The 15,882-nt window shown below is 51.6% G+C and overlaps 1 protein-coding gene across 4 annotated transcripts in view; it reads right to left on the bottom strand.

Moving 5' to 3' along the window:
• Positions 1 to 15,882, bottom strand: part of OPHN1 (oligophrenin 1) — a 70,541-nt gene that overhangs the window by 12,839 nt on the left and 41,820 nt on the right. For all 4 annotated transcript variants that reach the window (XM_075106510.1, XM_075106511.1, XM_075106512.1 and 1 more), the window contains exons 9-18: positions 14,837 to 14,937; positions 12,596 to 12,687; positions 12,388 to 12,466; positions 11,077 to 11,110; positions 9,208 to 9,270; positions 8,055 to 8,129; positions 5,257 to 5,341; positions 4,834 to 4,892; positions 3,216 to 3,321; positions 1,295 to 1,454 (exon numbers count right to left, since the gene is read on the bottom strand). In XM_075106510.1, coding sequence (XP_074962611.1) covers positions 1,295 to 1,454; positions 3,216 to 3,321; positions 4,834 to 4,892; positions 5,257 to 5,341; positions 8,055 to 8,129; positions 9,208 to 9,270; positions 11,077 to 11,110; positions 12,388 to 12,466; positions 12,596 to 12,687; positions 14,837 to 14,937 — 854 coding nt within the window. The remainder of the gene's footprint in view (positions 1 to 1,294; positions 1,455 to 3,215; positions 3,322 to 4,833; positions 4,893 to 5,256; positions 5,342 to 8,054; positions 8,130 to 9,207; positions 9,271 to 11,076; positions 11,111 to 12,387; positions 12,467 to 12,595; positions 12,688 to 14,836; positions 14,938 to 15,882) is intronic.

Raw genomic sequence — 15,882 nt, 5'->3', positions numbered from 1 at the left:
AGGTTCTCGTGTGGATGCTCAAAAGTCTCTCTGAGCTTATTCATCCTGTTTTGCTGGTTTCAACCCTCAGCATGACAACTGACTCTCACGCCACCGATCTGGTCCCCGTTGGGTTGCCCCGACTCCACATCTGCTTTTGCAGGAACCCTGCTCCTTTAGCTCCGGCCTCGTGTTCCCTTCCCGAAAAGGGAGCTTTGCTTCTGCTCATGTGCTGCCCTGGCTGCTGGGAGCGCTACTCCATCCTCCTCACCGCAAACATGTCCGTTAAAGGATGGCTTCCAACTTTCCCTACCTCTACGACATAAGGGATTGTTTGGACACTCTGTCATGTAAAGTATTATGAAAAGCTGAAGGACCAAACTTAGTCCTTTGAACGCAGTACTGCTATCAGGAAGGCAGTCTGGTCCCTGGCACGCTCACCTGAATGCAAACGCTGCTCAGGTTTTTAAATATTGACATACAGCTCTGTCATCCTCCAGCCCCCCTGAAAACCCAAAGCCATTATACCAGATATCGTGAGGAGAAAGTGCTAATGCAGAAGACAGTGGAATATTCTGCTTTCCATCAGGAGACACACCACAGCAGGCTAATGCAGCCCGGGCATTTAGGCAGCGCTCGTAGGCGGAAATGTCCAGCAAAGATCCCGCGAAAGGCAAATGCTGCCGGGGCCCTCGGCAGGCTGCGCCGCCCCGGGCAGAGCACTGCCCAGCGCAACGGGCGCCGGCCGCTCGCTGAGCTCCTCTCCGGCTGCTCAAGTGCAGGCAGCAGCTCCCCTCCCAGGACTCACCATTGCCACCCCTACACCTGATCTGAACAGACCGTATGCACAGCTGAATGGTTTTCATCGACCTTTCAATACTTGTCTGCTTTGGGGTTTTTCCCTCTGTATTAATAGTTGTATAGTGCCTTATCTTGGACTGTGCGCGCTGACACCAGTTATGCTCTGGTCTAGCTCCTGTCTTCAGCAAAGGAAAGCGTAAAGTGCTGTAATGTCCAGGCATAGAGTAGTTTTCTGTTTTTCAATATAGATTCCTCTTATTTAGAAAGAAAAGCAAAAATCCCTAGACTCAGGGTTTCCTTTGGCACTAGCTAAGGGCAACAGTGAGGCATATATCTCTACACTTCTTGTTTCCCTTGGAAGCACTTTCAGAACAGTACATTATATAAAAACATCCCAGCCCCTGCAGACTCCAGAAGGAGCCAGAGCTCTACACTGTTGCCACAGCAACAGTTCGCATGAACATGATGGAGCAGCCATCATGCATGGAGGCGCTCCCGGGGCTCCCATCGGTACCTTCCCAAAGTGCTCGATGAGGATCTCAACTACTATGTTCTGGAACTTGATGTTCATCATCGCTGCCACGGTGTCCTCCTGGGCTCGCATGAGGGTAGGTCCAAATATCACCCCCATGTTAGACGGTGACATCAGGTTCTCTCGGCTGTGCTCACATATGCTGCGGAGAGGAGGGAAAGAAGGAATAGGTTTCGGTTTGGTTTTTTCCAAACAGATCTTATTCCAAGCAACAAAAAAAGGATACAGTAAGAATCAGGCGTTCTATGTTCTTCATTTTATTTCAGCAGAATTTGCTTCCCAACCCTAGCAGAGATAAAACAGGTCTCTAGCTACGACACACACGTTTGGCTAGGACAACCTTTTGGGAGAGCAACATGCTGACAGCACTTTTATTTCATCTCTTCCCACTCCCAGTTCGTCTCAACTCTGCAATCAAAAGTCATCTGCGCAACACGCACTCAAAAGGAATCATTTATATCGAAATATCCTATTTATCCAGGGTTGATTTTGGACTTATATTTTTCCCCTCTCTGAAGGAGGAGGACTGAATGTAGGGAGCACACTGCTGAGGTTTTCAATATATCTCTACACAGCATCTTCCTTCTGAAAGTACCCCTGTTTCCACAGAACAGAGCTCTCTGTCCAGCAGCCTTCAAGCTCTGGCGGAGCAGCCTCCAGTGCAAGCCTGAGCAGCAGCACCGTTTGCTGGCTGAAGTGCCAACCACCGAGGTGGGCACTACCCGCTTCCAGAAGCGGACCACAGGAGACAGACGCTGACATGTACTGAATTCTGGGTTTGCCCTGGAACTCTGGTGTTAAAGAGGTTTCTGTCAGCAGGAACAAGAGAGGGAACAGAATTTAAGCGTAAACACTTTAAGGAACAAACACCAAAAGTACAGCGTTAGCTTCATCTGACTGCACACCAGACACTCTCAGCTCTGCCACTTACACAGAAAGGTTTCTAAAAAACCACACAAACATACGCATGAAAGGCTGGAACCGGAGGGCAGGCAGGATGCCCCAGGCAGCCCTCCTCGCCACAAAGCGGGCACAGCACCGAGAGCCAAGCACTCGCCTTCGCATGTCAGGGCCTGACAATCCCAGATCAGCCCTGCTTATTCCTGAAACAGTCCGGTTTGGAAAATGACTTCTCCGAAGGTCCAAAGCGAGTCCTGTCAGTACAAAAGCCATTGCTTCTGCAAGGCCTGGTCCTTCCTGACCTGCACAGATCGCTCCCTTGCTTTCAAGATTCAGCATGGCTCGTCACAAGCCTCTCTCCCTGCTGCACCCCTGCTCCTCCCTGGGGTGGAGAGGGCAGAGCTTCCATACTGAGTGCGACAGGAGGGAGGAAAACACCCATTTCCCAGTGCAGTGCTGGTGCCATTATCATAAGTAACAGACTTTTTCGGTGGCTCTCTGGCAGAAGAAGACGGAAGCAGTGCTGCTCAGTGTCACCAAGCATCCAACATGCCTGTATGAGAGCAGAGACTGACACGCTCAAGCCTTCATGCTGCTTTAAGGGCTCAGGACATTGAATCCATAGGGCTGGGGAGAAAACCAAAGCATGCTTCATGTTCAGTCCACGGGCACAGGTCCTACAGCCCTTCCCAAACCCAGACCTAACGCTCCTGTTAACTGGAGTGAGAGGTGACAAATTATAGCTCTGCTGTCAGAGGGTATTTTCATGTTGAAATTGTTTCCTGCTTGGTGCTTGTCAGAAAGGGGATGAACGTGGCAATTAGAAGCAGAAATGAAGCAGAAGCACCACTTAAGGCAGTGGGTAACAAGGTATCACTTGTGTAGTCCAAATGTAAATTCCTAGGGGGAGTGTGGTGGATACAATTTTGTGATCCTGCCACAAAAAAAAAGGCTCATTCTGCTGTTATCCTTACTTTGGCTTTAGAGAAAAACATCTGCTTACTTGACAAGGTGTTGTATGAGGAGCTCTAACATCTCTCTGTTCTTGTCAGGTAGTTTATAGACCAGCGCATGAATGGCTCCCAGCCTGTAGTCCAGGTTCTCAGATTCTGGAAAGAAGTAACACAAAGAAAAGTTTGTGCCCACCACTTTCAAAGTAAATACATAAGAAAAAGATAAATCCAGAGAAAATCTGTGGGAGCTGCTCCTTCTGCAGCATCGGGCTGGCCAGCCAAACCCGGCCATGGGAAGCAGAAGGAAAGTGAGATTACACAGCAACAGGGTAATCATTGTGAGAAACGAAATGAAGTGAAAAGAGGGAGAAATGAAGCTTGAACGGGAGCTCAAGGACGCACTCTGCCTCTGAGCCTGGGTGGGGAAACAGGCTGGGCATGGCCAGGTACCCCCCTTCACACCCTCTCCCCGCACACCAGCACACCTGGGGAACGCATGGCCTCTCTGCTGGGTATCCTATCAGCCCAGACAGCTCTAACACTGAACAACAGGGTAAAATGTCCTGCAGGGAAAAAAATTGAGTCCCTGACCCAAAGAGGTCACCCTTAGAAGCATAAATAATCAAGAAACAATAAAATACTTGGTGTGAAAAGAATAATGGGGCATCTTGGTAGCTGAGAAGCTTAATGGTGCAAGTTTCTGAGGGAGGGTAGGGAAGGGATCACGGTTTTGCACATGCTCAGCCACCGTTGGTTTAACCCATTCTGAAACTAATAAATCTTGGGCTTGAGCACAGTCAGTAGGTGGTGGAAAATTTTCCTTTCTGAGAAAGAACAAGTGTTATTAATTCTCCAGAGGTCCAAACTCAAGAGATGCAGGCACTCTCCTACCCTCCCACTGACTTGAAGGAGGCATGGGGGTGTGAAGGATAATCCAAAGTGTTTCTGAGTGTGCTGTAGATTTCCAAGTGCCAGCACTCTCATGCTGAGGGAGATGACCACCTCCCTGTACCCCTCTAGTCTCCATCTCAGCATGCCGGCTCTCAGCACGCTCTGAGGATGCCAGTTCAGAATAATTACGGCTTATTTGAGATGGCCATAACAACAGGACAGCCGAGGGCCGGCCAGTTCAGCGCTGCCAGTGCACCCGTGTAACTTGGCTAATCTCCCTTAATACTGGCTGTGGCTCAGCCCCGAGAGCTGCAGCAGAAAAATGTCTTTCATGTACTGGCGGACACTTTGGATTCAACATCCCAGGACAAATGTCATGACCTAGAGGGAGCACCTATCTATCTGTGTGGCAACAGCGCATCCCATTCCCTCACAGGTTTTAAAATAAATATATTACTAGTGTTGAGAAACAATTCTTCTGGGACACTTGTGCTGACTGGAGGTTAGTTGACATCCCTTGGCTCTCCAGACCCTCCGAGAGCACGAAACACCGTTAGAGGGAACAGCACTGCAATAGCAAAGGAAAGAAGGGAATAAATACCGCCACCTCCCTGGCACAATTAAGCACTCAGAAGAGAGGGTCACTCATCTTTCTACAGGGGAAGGCGGCCAGACACCCTGGGTCAGGCTGGCAGAGCTCTGCCAAGTGACTTTGATGTGCAGTGTTTGGGGAGGGCAGGGCTAGGGGCCATCAGGGAGGGCAGTCGCAGGACTTACTGGCAGCCAGGACCAACTCTTTGTGGAGCTTGTATGTCATGACGGGTTCAGACAGGTTCCTGCAATAGACAGAAAGAAAACTGAGCTCTGGCAGGGAAGCGCGACCCACTTGTGACTGATCTCGAAGGACCGATGGGCAAACCTGCTCGCCCTCCAGCGCCACTGGTACCCAGTGCCATCTGCCCCCCAGCCAGTATTATTGAAACAGCTTTCCCCATAGGATGTGGAATTTCTACAACAGGCATATTTCTCTCAAAAAAAAAAAAAAAAAGAAAGAAACCCATTCCTCTTCCCAAAGCCTTTGTCACGTCTTTGCCTTTTCCGCCAGCCAGATGTTAACATCTGGCAGTTCAGTCCGCTTTCCTCCTGGCCCAGCCCCAAGCTCATTTGCCCACTGGGGGCAGGCGCGACCTGCAGCGCTACCTGAGATAAAACTTCAGTGAGCTGGTAATCGTCTTGATGTCCCAGTCGCCGCTTTGGAGGTCCACATCCCCTGGGCATTTCGGATCTGGAGGAAGAACAAAATGGCTTTAAAATAAGGTCCATTTTGAGGTTGTTAATAAATAGCATGCTCTCAGGGAGGGTACACTCTTGAGACAAACAAAGCTACAGAGGCACATGAAGAAAGCTGCTGATTCTCACGGCTGGGAAAAGCAAAACAACAGTAGCAACGTCAGTATTTTAGAAAGGCTGGGGAGCAGTGCTGACTAGGGACAAAGGAAGAAGCAGAAGGTAACATTTAAGCAGTGGTGAAAAGTCAGTGAGGGCATATTCTCTATAGTTTGTTTTTTTCCCAGCACAGCCAAGACTGGGAGAAACGCCACGTTTCAACGGATCCGAGACAAGCTTTCTGATATCCAAAGCAACCTAAGTGTCCAGCTCCAATCCCTCCTTCGCAGCTACTCCCCTGAAGGCTGTTCTGGAAACGTTCACTCTCGCTGCACGGGGAAGAGGGAGCTCAGAGGAGGAGGCACAGCAGCGTGAAGCACGCTTTGCTGCTGCCTACCCTCACCAAACCACCACATCGTTTCTGTGGTACGATGAAGTCAAGGACATGGTTGGAGGATGGGGGGCAGAACCATAGATGTGGCACACCACAGAGCTTCTCGCAGGGAGGGTGAGAATCTAGAAACAATAGAAACTTAGGCTAAGTAATTAGTCATCAGCCAAGCAGAACCGGATAGCTGCCCGAAGTCGCAGCTCCATGGGAATTGGGTACAGCTACACGTCAGCACAAACCAGCTGTTTTAATAAACAACAACAGTAAAAGCAGTAGTAAAACAACAGTAAAAAACAATTGTAAAAGCCTCTGAATACTACATTAATGTCTGCAAAGGGAGCTGGTGCGAGCCCGAGGCACACACAAAAACGTACTTCCAGCCCCTTGGGCAGGGACAGTGAGAATGGCCCAGCCTTTGGGCGGGCAGGAGACCGACCCTCGGGGCTCACCCAGGGGCTCACCCACATACCATGGGGCAGGGGCATGATGGCCTCGGCCAGGCCCCAGCCTGGGAGCGCCTGGCCTGGCACGGAGCAACACTGTGGAGCCCCACTGCCTGCTGCAGGGAGTTTAACCATTTCTCGTATAAAGACTACCCACCGATTTACATGCTTGTATTAAATAGAAGGTCCATTGCACAGAAAGGCTTACAGCAGAAATGTATACATCGATGTATTAACGTATACATCGCACGCAGTGAGGTGTCCCAGTCCTTCTGGGTGAAAACCTTAAACCAAGGTAACGGCCTCCCTGTGGAGGCCACCTTCCCAGTATGGCTCTCTGCAATACCCCAATGAGGAAAAGGGTCCCCCTGAGCTCATCTGCGGGGGCTGGTTTAGGAGGTGGCCATGCTGGACCCGTGGGACAAGGCACCTCCCCACAAAGAGCATTGGCCGGGTGAGTTCCCTGGCAGCAGCGTTGCAGGAGGGGCTGCCTGAGCGCTGAGGCCCTCGGGATGCTGCATGCTAATTAACGAGTGCTAGCTGTCACGTTGGCTCCCATTTGCACTGTCTAAATAAGAACGGGAACACAGGCTGTTATCAAGGGAAAGGAGTCCAACCATACGAAGTTTAACAAGGGCAAGTGCCGGATTTTGCACCTGGGGCATGGCAGCCCTGGCTGTACAGACAGACTGGGCAGCGAGAGGCTGGGGAGCAGCTCTGCAGAGGGACCTGGGCGTTCTGGCCGATGGCAAGTTGAGCATGAGGTATAGAGGAGAAACCGTACGAGGAGCGGCTGGAGTCCCTTGGTTTGTTCAGGTGGAGCAGAGGAGGCCGAGGGCAGCCCTCATGGCGCTCTGCAGCTCCCTCCCGAGGGGAGGAGGAGGGGCAGGGCTGGTCTCTGCTCTCTGGTGACCAACGCCAGGACCCGAGGGGATGGCAGGGAGTTGTGCCAGGGGAGGGTTAGGCTGGGCATTAGGGAAAGGTCCTTCCCCCAGAGGGTGGTGGAGCCCTGGAACAGGCTCCCCAGGGAGGCATCACGGCACCAGCCTGGCGATATTCCAGAAGTACTTGGACGAGGCCCTCAGAGACACGGTGTGAATTTGGGGTGTCCTGTGCGGGCACAGGAGCTGGGCTCGATGGTCCTTGTGGGCCCCTTCCAGCTCAGGGCATTTTATGATTCTGTGAGTCAGGACAGCTGGTAAGCAATGATTCATGCCATTGCTCGACTGTTGGATGATGCTGGCAAACCTGTGCCACGTGTGCCCGACTGCACGAGCAGCCCCGCTGTCCATGGCCCCTCCGCTGCTGCTGCGGCTCGACCGGCAGCTCCTGCAGCCCTGGACTGGGAGCTGCTGGCCGTGCAGGCAGCGCAGGAGACGGCGAGGGCTCATCTCTCTTTGGCTGACGTCCCGCTCCCCAGGCCTGTGGCAGGAATATGTCCTCAGCACGTGGCTCCAAAATGCCTGAATATTTATAGCACATGATGGGAGAAGACTTGTCCCCACTGCTCCAGGGTCACTGCCTCGCTTTACCTCGCTACTGCTCACTTAACTTAAAACGCAGGTTAGACCACAAACATAAATGCAGTTTAAAGGGAGAGGCAATAGAGCGGGTTGCAGAAAAAAGCCCGGAAAAGAAGGGGAAGATGTGCCTCAGAGGGGCCACAGGGCCCAACCACCGCACTGGACATTTCTCACTGTGAAAACTAATTATCTCTGTCCCTCTTAAACAATTACAAAAACAGGACAATCTAGGGGCACGGAGTAATTAATTCTTACCAAAAAAGGCGTTCAGCAACTTCTGCACCTGAATATTGCTGCCAACAGTCCGGTAGATGCCCTCCGTAGTAATGCCTAAGCAGGAGAAAGCCGAAGAGCGTTAGTCAGCCCCGGTTCTTCCCCAGCCGGTGGGAAGTGCAAAAGCCCCACCTAGTGGAACTCCTCGCCCAGCCGTCAGGGTGCTGGCTCCGCAGAAACGCTTCTGCCCCGGGGAGCCCCCGGGCTCCGTCCCCGCACCGCCCTGCAGCGAAGGGGCTGCTGCTGCCAGCGCCCGGCTCTGCGGGCAGAGGGCAGGGGGCTGCGGGCAGGGGCTCCGCTCGCCCACGGCCACCGGCGCGGCCGGGACGCGCACCTTCTGCCGGGATCGCGTCGCGGTCAGGGGAGCGCAGCCAAGGTGTGGAACCCGTGCTGGAGCTAGCAAGCCCTACCTGCCTAAATATGCTGTTCCTGGAGAGTGCTGCTTCAACACAGATTTGTTCAGATTGTCGCAGACGGCAAACACGTTTAAGCAGATTCTTTGAAAATACTAGCCTATGTTAGGAAAGACAGAACTGCTGTATTTGCCCGGCTGTGCGAGGAAGGCCACATTACCCTGCTCCTCCGCACTCCATCGGGGCGTGGGTGGCCACATGCCCCAAAGGCCCTGGAGGTGAAAGTCTGGGGATCCAGCTGTGCTGCAGTGGTTCACCTTCCTCCTGCAGCCCGTGTCAGCGATGCACGCTGGTACAGGCTAGGCGTCTCACAAAAGACCAGCAGGTGAGCTATCATCCATCAGCCTGCTTCTGTCCTGCTGCTTTTAACAAAATGGGTCTGAATAACCCAGCACCCCAGCTAACCCCTGCCTGTCCCCACAGTACAGACTTCCAGAGCTGTTCTCCTGCCTAACAATGAGTTTTCTCAGTGCCAAAGGTGAGAAACTGGTGAATGAAAACAGTATAAAGGTGGAAATTCAATCCTAACTGCAATTTGGTGTAACGACACTCCAGCCCGCGCAGGATTTCTGCTCCTCTGTCATGCGTTCTTCAGTCAACGACACGAGACTTTGACTTCTGTCTAACAGCGCGGTGCCGCAGAAAACGCAATACAGCTGCAGGCCGCGGGGAGCAACGCGTGCCAGGACAGCGGCCCCTCCGTGCCACGGCGGGCACCTTACCTTTCGTTTCCACTGCGTTGATGCACTTCCGTACAAACTTGAAGCCGACCTCGTTCAGCTCCACTGTTTGAAACAAGAGAAGCAGGGTTAGCTGAGCACCAGCACGTGGCTCCCCGCGGAAAGCTTCTGGGAAGGCCCCATGGCCGGACCCTACCCGGTACACAAAGCTGCAGCGCCCCAGCGCGCAGCCGGGTTCGCACGTGCATCTGCATCGCGCGCACCCCTCCGCGAAAACACAGGCATTCTTTAAAACCTGACAAGGAACTATTAAGTCCGTATGTTCTCCATTTTTCCTTGAGTCTATTTTGAGTTACAGCATTGCCCCCTACCCCCTTTCTGTCTTCAATAATAAAATCGTAAATCAGAGTCCCCACCCTATGTGAATTTGTGTCTGATAAGGAGATGATTAATCATTTCCAGAGCACTGCAAAATCTGCAGTTAAAGCTCTTCCACATCACAGGATCGTATAATTTCTGCTTATCTACTTGACTAGATTAAAAAGCAAAAACAATACAGCTTGATATGCTGAGTGAAGCGGAACACAGGTCTTTGTTCCAGCCAATTAACCGCAGACTATCTCCGTGCCTGTCTTGCAGGCATCACGAAGCAGGAGAAACTCACCATTTCTTTCTATACACATATTTCAACTTCTGTAATCACACCACTACTTCTGCTAATTCCACTGGGATATCTGAAAGCATCGCCCAAGTTATAATGCAAAATACCTTTCTGTTCAGTGCAAACATTTATATTGAATTTCTCCCAAATGACCACGCTGCCGTTGGTTTGGAATTTTTTGGGTTTGGGTTATTTGGGAGGAGTGTGGCTTGCCGGTTCTTTGTTTTTCTTTTTAACGTGGAACAACATTTTACCGGAAAAAAGAGCCACGGGACACATCTGGACCAACTCCAGTCACAGCACAGGCCGTGCTGGAGAACCCTATGAAATCACTGGATTTTCAGCAAGTTGTTTATAACTATTCCCTCTTCTCTGAGCAACAGCGACGACAAGCTCAGATGTATCTTAGCTCTAACATAGGAATGAATAAAGACACCGCTAAAGCACAGATCCACTCAGTACTTGGTCCTGAATGGTAAAATACGACTTGAAGTCTTTCTAGCTCTAATCTATTAAAAATAGAGTGTATTTACTTTTGTGAAACACCGAGTCGCATTCTTGCCAGGCGTGTAATGCGAACACAGTCTAACAACGGGTTTCATGCTTATGCCTCTGATAACGCCACCTCTGTGCTCATTAAAGTCAGCTAATGAAAGTGCTGATAAAAGTAAGCTCTAACACGCAGAACGCAAGTTCTCACCCAGCTAACGACGCCCAGAGTTCCCCAGGGCAGCACGCGCGGCCGCCGCAGCGAGGGGCTGCAAAGGGGGAAGGCAGGGGGGCAGCACCTGCCCTGGGGGCTGCAGGGGCCGTGGGTAGGGCACACCCTCCCTGTGAAAGGGGAGACACGGGACGAGGGGGTGGGATGGGAGCTCTGCGGAACTAAACGCCACCTCTGTTTTCCTATTACAATCGCTGCTAAGGGAAATGTCCTCAAAATCTGTCACTGATCTTTCTTCCCCTCTGTTCTTTTGGGGTTTGGAGGTGCAAACTGAACTCCGCATCCCGCTAGTTCTTGCTAAATAAAAACTGCACGTTGCAATTGATAACTTTCACCATTTGCAACTCCTCCTTATCTGGCCTCAGTGTCAGACACTGTGATGAGAAGAAGTTACACTGCTGTCACGGGGCGGGGGGGGTACACAGCCTATTCAGCAGAAATCGAGGACGGGCCTATCTGCGAGGAAACGCACTGCCCGACCTCCAGACAGCTTCGGCAGCTCAGAGGAACAGCAACAGAAGTTACTCACTTTCTTCCTGTTTTGTGATGGGACTGTGGTAGATCTGAAAACGGGAGGGAATGGAGGAGGAGGAAACAAAAACATAATGCAACGTGATTTGATATTTATTTTTGAAAGAAAATGCAGCACCCCATAAATCACCCAAAGCCAGTCACGCACAGTGAGACGATGTCTTGTAATTAAGCAAGACACCATTATCTACACAGTCAATGAGTTTTTGCTGGCTTCCTACGTTTCACTGGAGCACCTATTTCTATGAAAGAGGTCTCCCAAAACCAGAACAGGAATCTTTGTTTGTCCCTTAGTTGCCCTGTAAAAGCGGCAGCTGGACAGTCTGGCGCACAGCAGCTGTGGGTTTTTTGTTTGTTTGCTTGCTTTTAAAAATTTACGTGTCAAGACATTCCTTCATCCCATACAAAAATAAATTTTGTATTTTTTTATTAATAATAAACAGCAGGTACCATTCTTGATAGAAAACTCAAAAATCCTTTACACATAACAGCACGCCATGCAAACTGCGTGAGCCCCAGAGGTCCCCTAAGTGACCGGCTGCCCAGCATGGGCACGCTGACCCTCCACGCGACCCCATGCCCCCTCCTCTTCAAACGAGTAGGAGAGAAGTGCTGCGGAGGGAGCCCGTGTCCCACCTCCCTGCTCCCACATCCCACCTCTGCAGCAGCCACAGAGCCCTGAGCAGCTCAGCGAGCGTGCTTGCTGCGAGCCCTCCCCACCGAGCCCACCCAGGGAAAGGCCGCTCTCCAAGGGCTTGGCCGCTGCCAGGCACGGGTTGTCCGGTGCTGCGCATCACGCTCTCCATTTAGGGGAAAGGCGGTACGAAGCAGGGGTCTGTGCTTTGTTCAGACGACGGAAGGCAACACCGGCGGGCCAGCACCGGTGCAGGGCGGCCGCTCCCTTGGGCCAGACTTCCCAAACACTGCTCAGAGTGGGGATGGACCAAAATAAAATCCCCTCCCGCAGGTTGGAGAGCGAGTTGTGAGCAACAGAAATACCGAGTGTTCCAGACCCAGTAAGGCCCCCGTCCTTAGGCAGTCTGGCACAACTAGGGGGTGCAGCAGAGATTTCAAGGGGGAAACCCAAAGTCCCCACGCGAGCTGTGCCGGAGCAGAACAGCGCAAACCCCCGCTTCGGCTGTGCAGTGGCTGAACTGATGCCTGAGTTACGGGTAAGCAACAGCAGTGAAGTGGCAGCTGTAGCAAGGAGCCTGCCAGTGGCTGTCACTGCTCCTCCCCGGGGCCCACCAGCAGAGGACACTGCTCGGCAGCACATCCACGGCTGGGTAGCAGCTCCCCGAACACTTACCGGCTCCTTCCCGTCCATGGCTTCCATCCACAGCCTTCGATTGGCTTCTGAGAGTGCTTGCAGCGTGATGGTCCCAGACCTGCGCAGAGTTCACCCAGGGACAGGCAGGAAAATGAAGCAAAAGTTTTTAATAAACAGCAGAATACGATTTCGTCCAGGTTTACAGGGTTGAGCTGTCTGGAGGCCATTTGAATACTAAGCATCTCACCTTTCGTTAGTTTCGATGTCAAAACAAAACCTTTTGTCTATAGAGTCAGTCTTTCTCCTTACGCAGGATTTCAGTGTCAGGTCTAAGGTGCCCTAGGAGGGAAAATTAAAGCCAAGATTAGAGGAAAGAAATACAGGAGAAGCTTTCAGGTTCCTCGGCACCCTTAGGCTGCAGCCTAGCGCGGCACTGCCTGTGGAGCGCCAGGCTCCCAGGGGGTGCCCTGCCAATCCGGTGGCATTGGTACCAGGAGCACAGACAAGCCTTCCCACCACCAACAAAGACGGAGATCTTTATGAGCCAGGCTTCTGCTCCTCAGCCACAAAACGTCCTAGACTTCATGGCCCTAACCCGCAAACGAGTGCCAAATGTCTCAGCAACAAGCAGTGTGCTTCCACAGAGCAGGAACACTGCTATAACAAACCTCATGCTTGGTCTTTGAGGCCAGGACTGGGCTTGTCTGTTATCTGACACAGCTGGGTCCTAATTTTTATCAGGGCTGATCAGCGCTACCAGTTACCCATAGTGTCCATGGTCCACGCAGCTTTACGTAACGTACCTTGTAGAAAGAGAATGTTAACTGACCGAATCTGGGCTAGCTGCACTCTGATGAAAGGCTGGCACTGCGGGGCTGAGCTCTGGCCCTCTGCCTGTTAACGAAGGGGCATTAACTGACTCTACAGCAGAGTCAACTCGTAATGTGATCAACTTGCAATGAAAATCCATGACTTTGCAGGAGCTCCGAAGAGACACCCAGCAGACCTTACAAGCAGCCAGGCCCTCGGCTGAGTCTGCAAACCTGGAATACGCTCGTCACTGCCACTGCTGCTTCATCTGCATGACCTCTGACAGAAGCCGATCAAGCCGATCAGGACGGCCCGGTGGCAAGGACAGCCTCCCCAAGACTATGTCCGGCTTACATGCTGTCGCGATAACCTCCTGGCTGCGTCTTGTGCATGTGCTGGTTGTTTGGGGCTTTTAAGAGCACTCCTTGTAATTTTGGAATTTGAAGTTGTGTGGCCAGTTCTGACCCAAAGGCAGAGATTACCAGACTGCAAGAGTTTGAGAAGGGGACTAATTTAGATTTTTACGAGCCCCTGCCTGCATTAATTTGCCCTAATAGGCATGTTTACGGCAGAGATGACAACAGATCTCTCCAGTCAGTGTTTTGGACTTTTCTTTGCCAAGGTCTCTGACAAGGGCTTTCAAAAAATATATTTTATTTTACTGCTGCAGCTTGTAGAGGCCTGCCAAAGAACAGGCCATGAGATCACGACCTGGAGAACAGCACGCCTGACTGTGAAGTCCCCGGGGAATGTCACTCCATGGCAGAGGAGGGCGGGTGGACTCAGCTGGACGCACTTGCTGTACTCTGAGCCACGATCCGTCATCCACGCCTGCACCCTACCCCTCCTCTGTCATGCCGGGGAACTGCAGGGAACTCCCAGACACATCACTCACTGGTAAAAACCAAAGCATTTTGTGGAAGAAGCAGTTCCCCAAATCGTGCCCTATTGCACAGTTTAGAGCTGAAACTGCTGCCCTATCGTCCTCCCCTAACACCAGTCCCGTTCACATGTAGCCAGTTCTGAGGACAGAAATGAAAATCACGAACCAGTTACTCTGCAAACATGCAAAGGCAGAGAAAAACTGCTTTTGGAAGCACTCATCTACTAACCTGAGTAATTCAAGTACTTGCAATCATTGCCAGAGGGCTACGTGCAAACCAGGCTGCAGGTTCACCGCCCATTTGCATGGATAAATATAAAAATTAGCTTGTCTAGAAAGGCAGAAATTTCACACTAGACCAAACCTGCAAGTCACCACTGCCCAAATAACTCTTACATTAAACGAACCCGCGTCTCCGCTGCCAAACCCTGCAGGGCTTTGGGTCATCTGGGCGGGAGGGAGGTGAAACTTCTCTTCACGGAGGTGCTCCCTTCAGGTTGCACCAAACCACCCGCCTGTGCGGCCAGGCAGGGAGGGGACTGAAGCCCACTCCTCTGCCCCGTGGCCGGGAGCCCTTCCACAGCCGCAGTGTCAGGACCCAGCCCACTGTCAGCATGTCCTGAGGATCAGCGCCTGCCAGACGACCGCTCCCGGTGGCGGGGCTCGCCTCTGCTGCCCCGGACGTGGCACTTGCATGTCTATTTGCTTACGGAAAGAGATGACGTGGGTGGATTGAAGGTGAGACCTGATGGCTGGGTCAATGTTTGCAGACACCCCTCCAAGAAACCAACTCACTTGCTTAGCTCCAGGCTTCTGGTCCATGGGCGTCATCCGTAAGGTTTTTGCCTCTTTTTCGTACTGGCAATAGTATTTCACCCAGGAGATGCCCAGTGCCCCTGCAGAAACACACGGGAAGCTGGAGTCAGAGGCGGCACCTTTGCTGGACACAGCCGGCAGGGCACGGCCGGCATTTCCTGCGTGTCGGCGCGTCTCTGGAGACGGGCGCCGCCGGCCCTGCGGGGACACCTCCCTCGCCAGCGTCTCCGCTGCAAGAGCCTGGAGGAGCGAGAGGAGGAGGGGCGCAGGGCGCAGCCACCCCCAGTGCCCTCCCAAAATGCTGCTGGTGAAAGGGTGTTTGTGGGACTCTGGCCGCAAGCCAGGCTGGTTTGGCCAAGTCCAGCCAAGACCTACACAGGCAGGATCCTACGTGTCCTGAATGCTTGTTTCACACAGACACCACTATTTTTTCCTGTTGATGAAAACTTGGCAGTAAAGACAACAGCATCTTTAAGACACTCTGAAGTTCCTATTTATATCACACTAGATTTATTGTCACTTTTCTTTGTTGTCTTACCTGAACCCCTTTCCTATATGAAATATTTCAACTGATTTTTTTCCATGGTTTTTTCGTTTTTTTTTTTTTTTAAGTTGCAGTTGTCAGGAGCAAGAACTCTCTTCATACTCCATTTATAGGGGAAACATAAACCGAGGCAGCAAACAGCCACTGTCATGCAGGAACATGCAACATTTGCTTGTGGTCTAAAATTACTGTCTATGTGTTTTCTTTTAAAAGCAGGATAAACATACATACAAATATATGTATAAATACATTTGTATATATAATCCAAAAAACAACTGCTCACAAAGTAAGCTGGAGACTCAGAGGCCACAGCTCTGCATACAGGCTTTCATCCAGTGTTCGTGGTTCATTCTTGCATGGCCATGGAAAGTTACAGTGAGTATTTGTGAAAGACTGAAATTGGTTTGATTTGATTCTGCACAGAATCACAACAAGTTTCATTCTCGGCAGCTTAACTCTCATAGCGGTTAACACTTCAGCT

The sequence above is a fragment of the Phalacrocorax aristotelis genome, chromosome 11 (genome assembly GCF_949628215.1).
Source record: "Phalacrocorax aristotelis chromosome 11, bGulAri2.1, whole genome shotgun sequence".
Lineage (NCBI taxonomy): Eukaryota > Metazoa > Chordata > Aves > Suliformes > Phalacrocoracidae > Phalacrocorax > Phalacrocorax aristotelis.
Note: the sequence above shows the minus strand (reverse complement) of the source record. Positions and strands in the feature narration are given on the sequence as shown.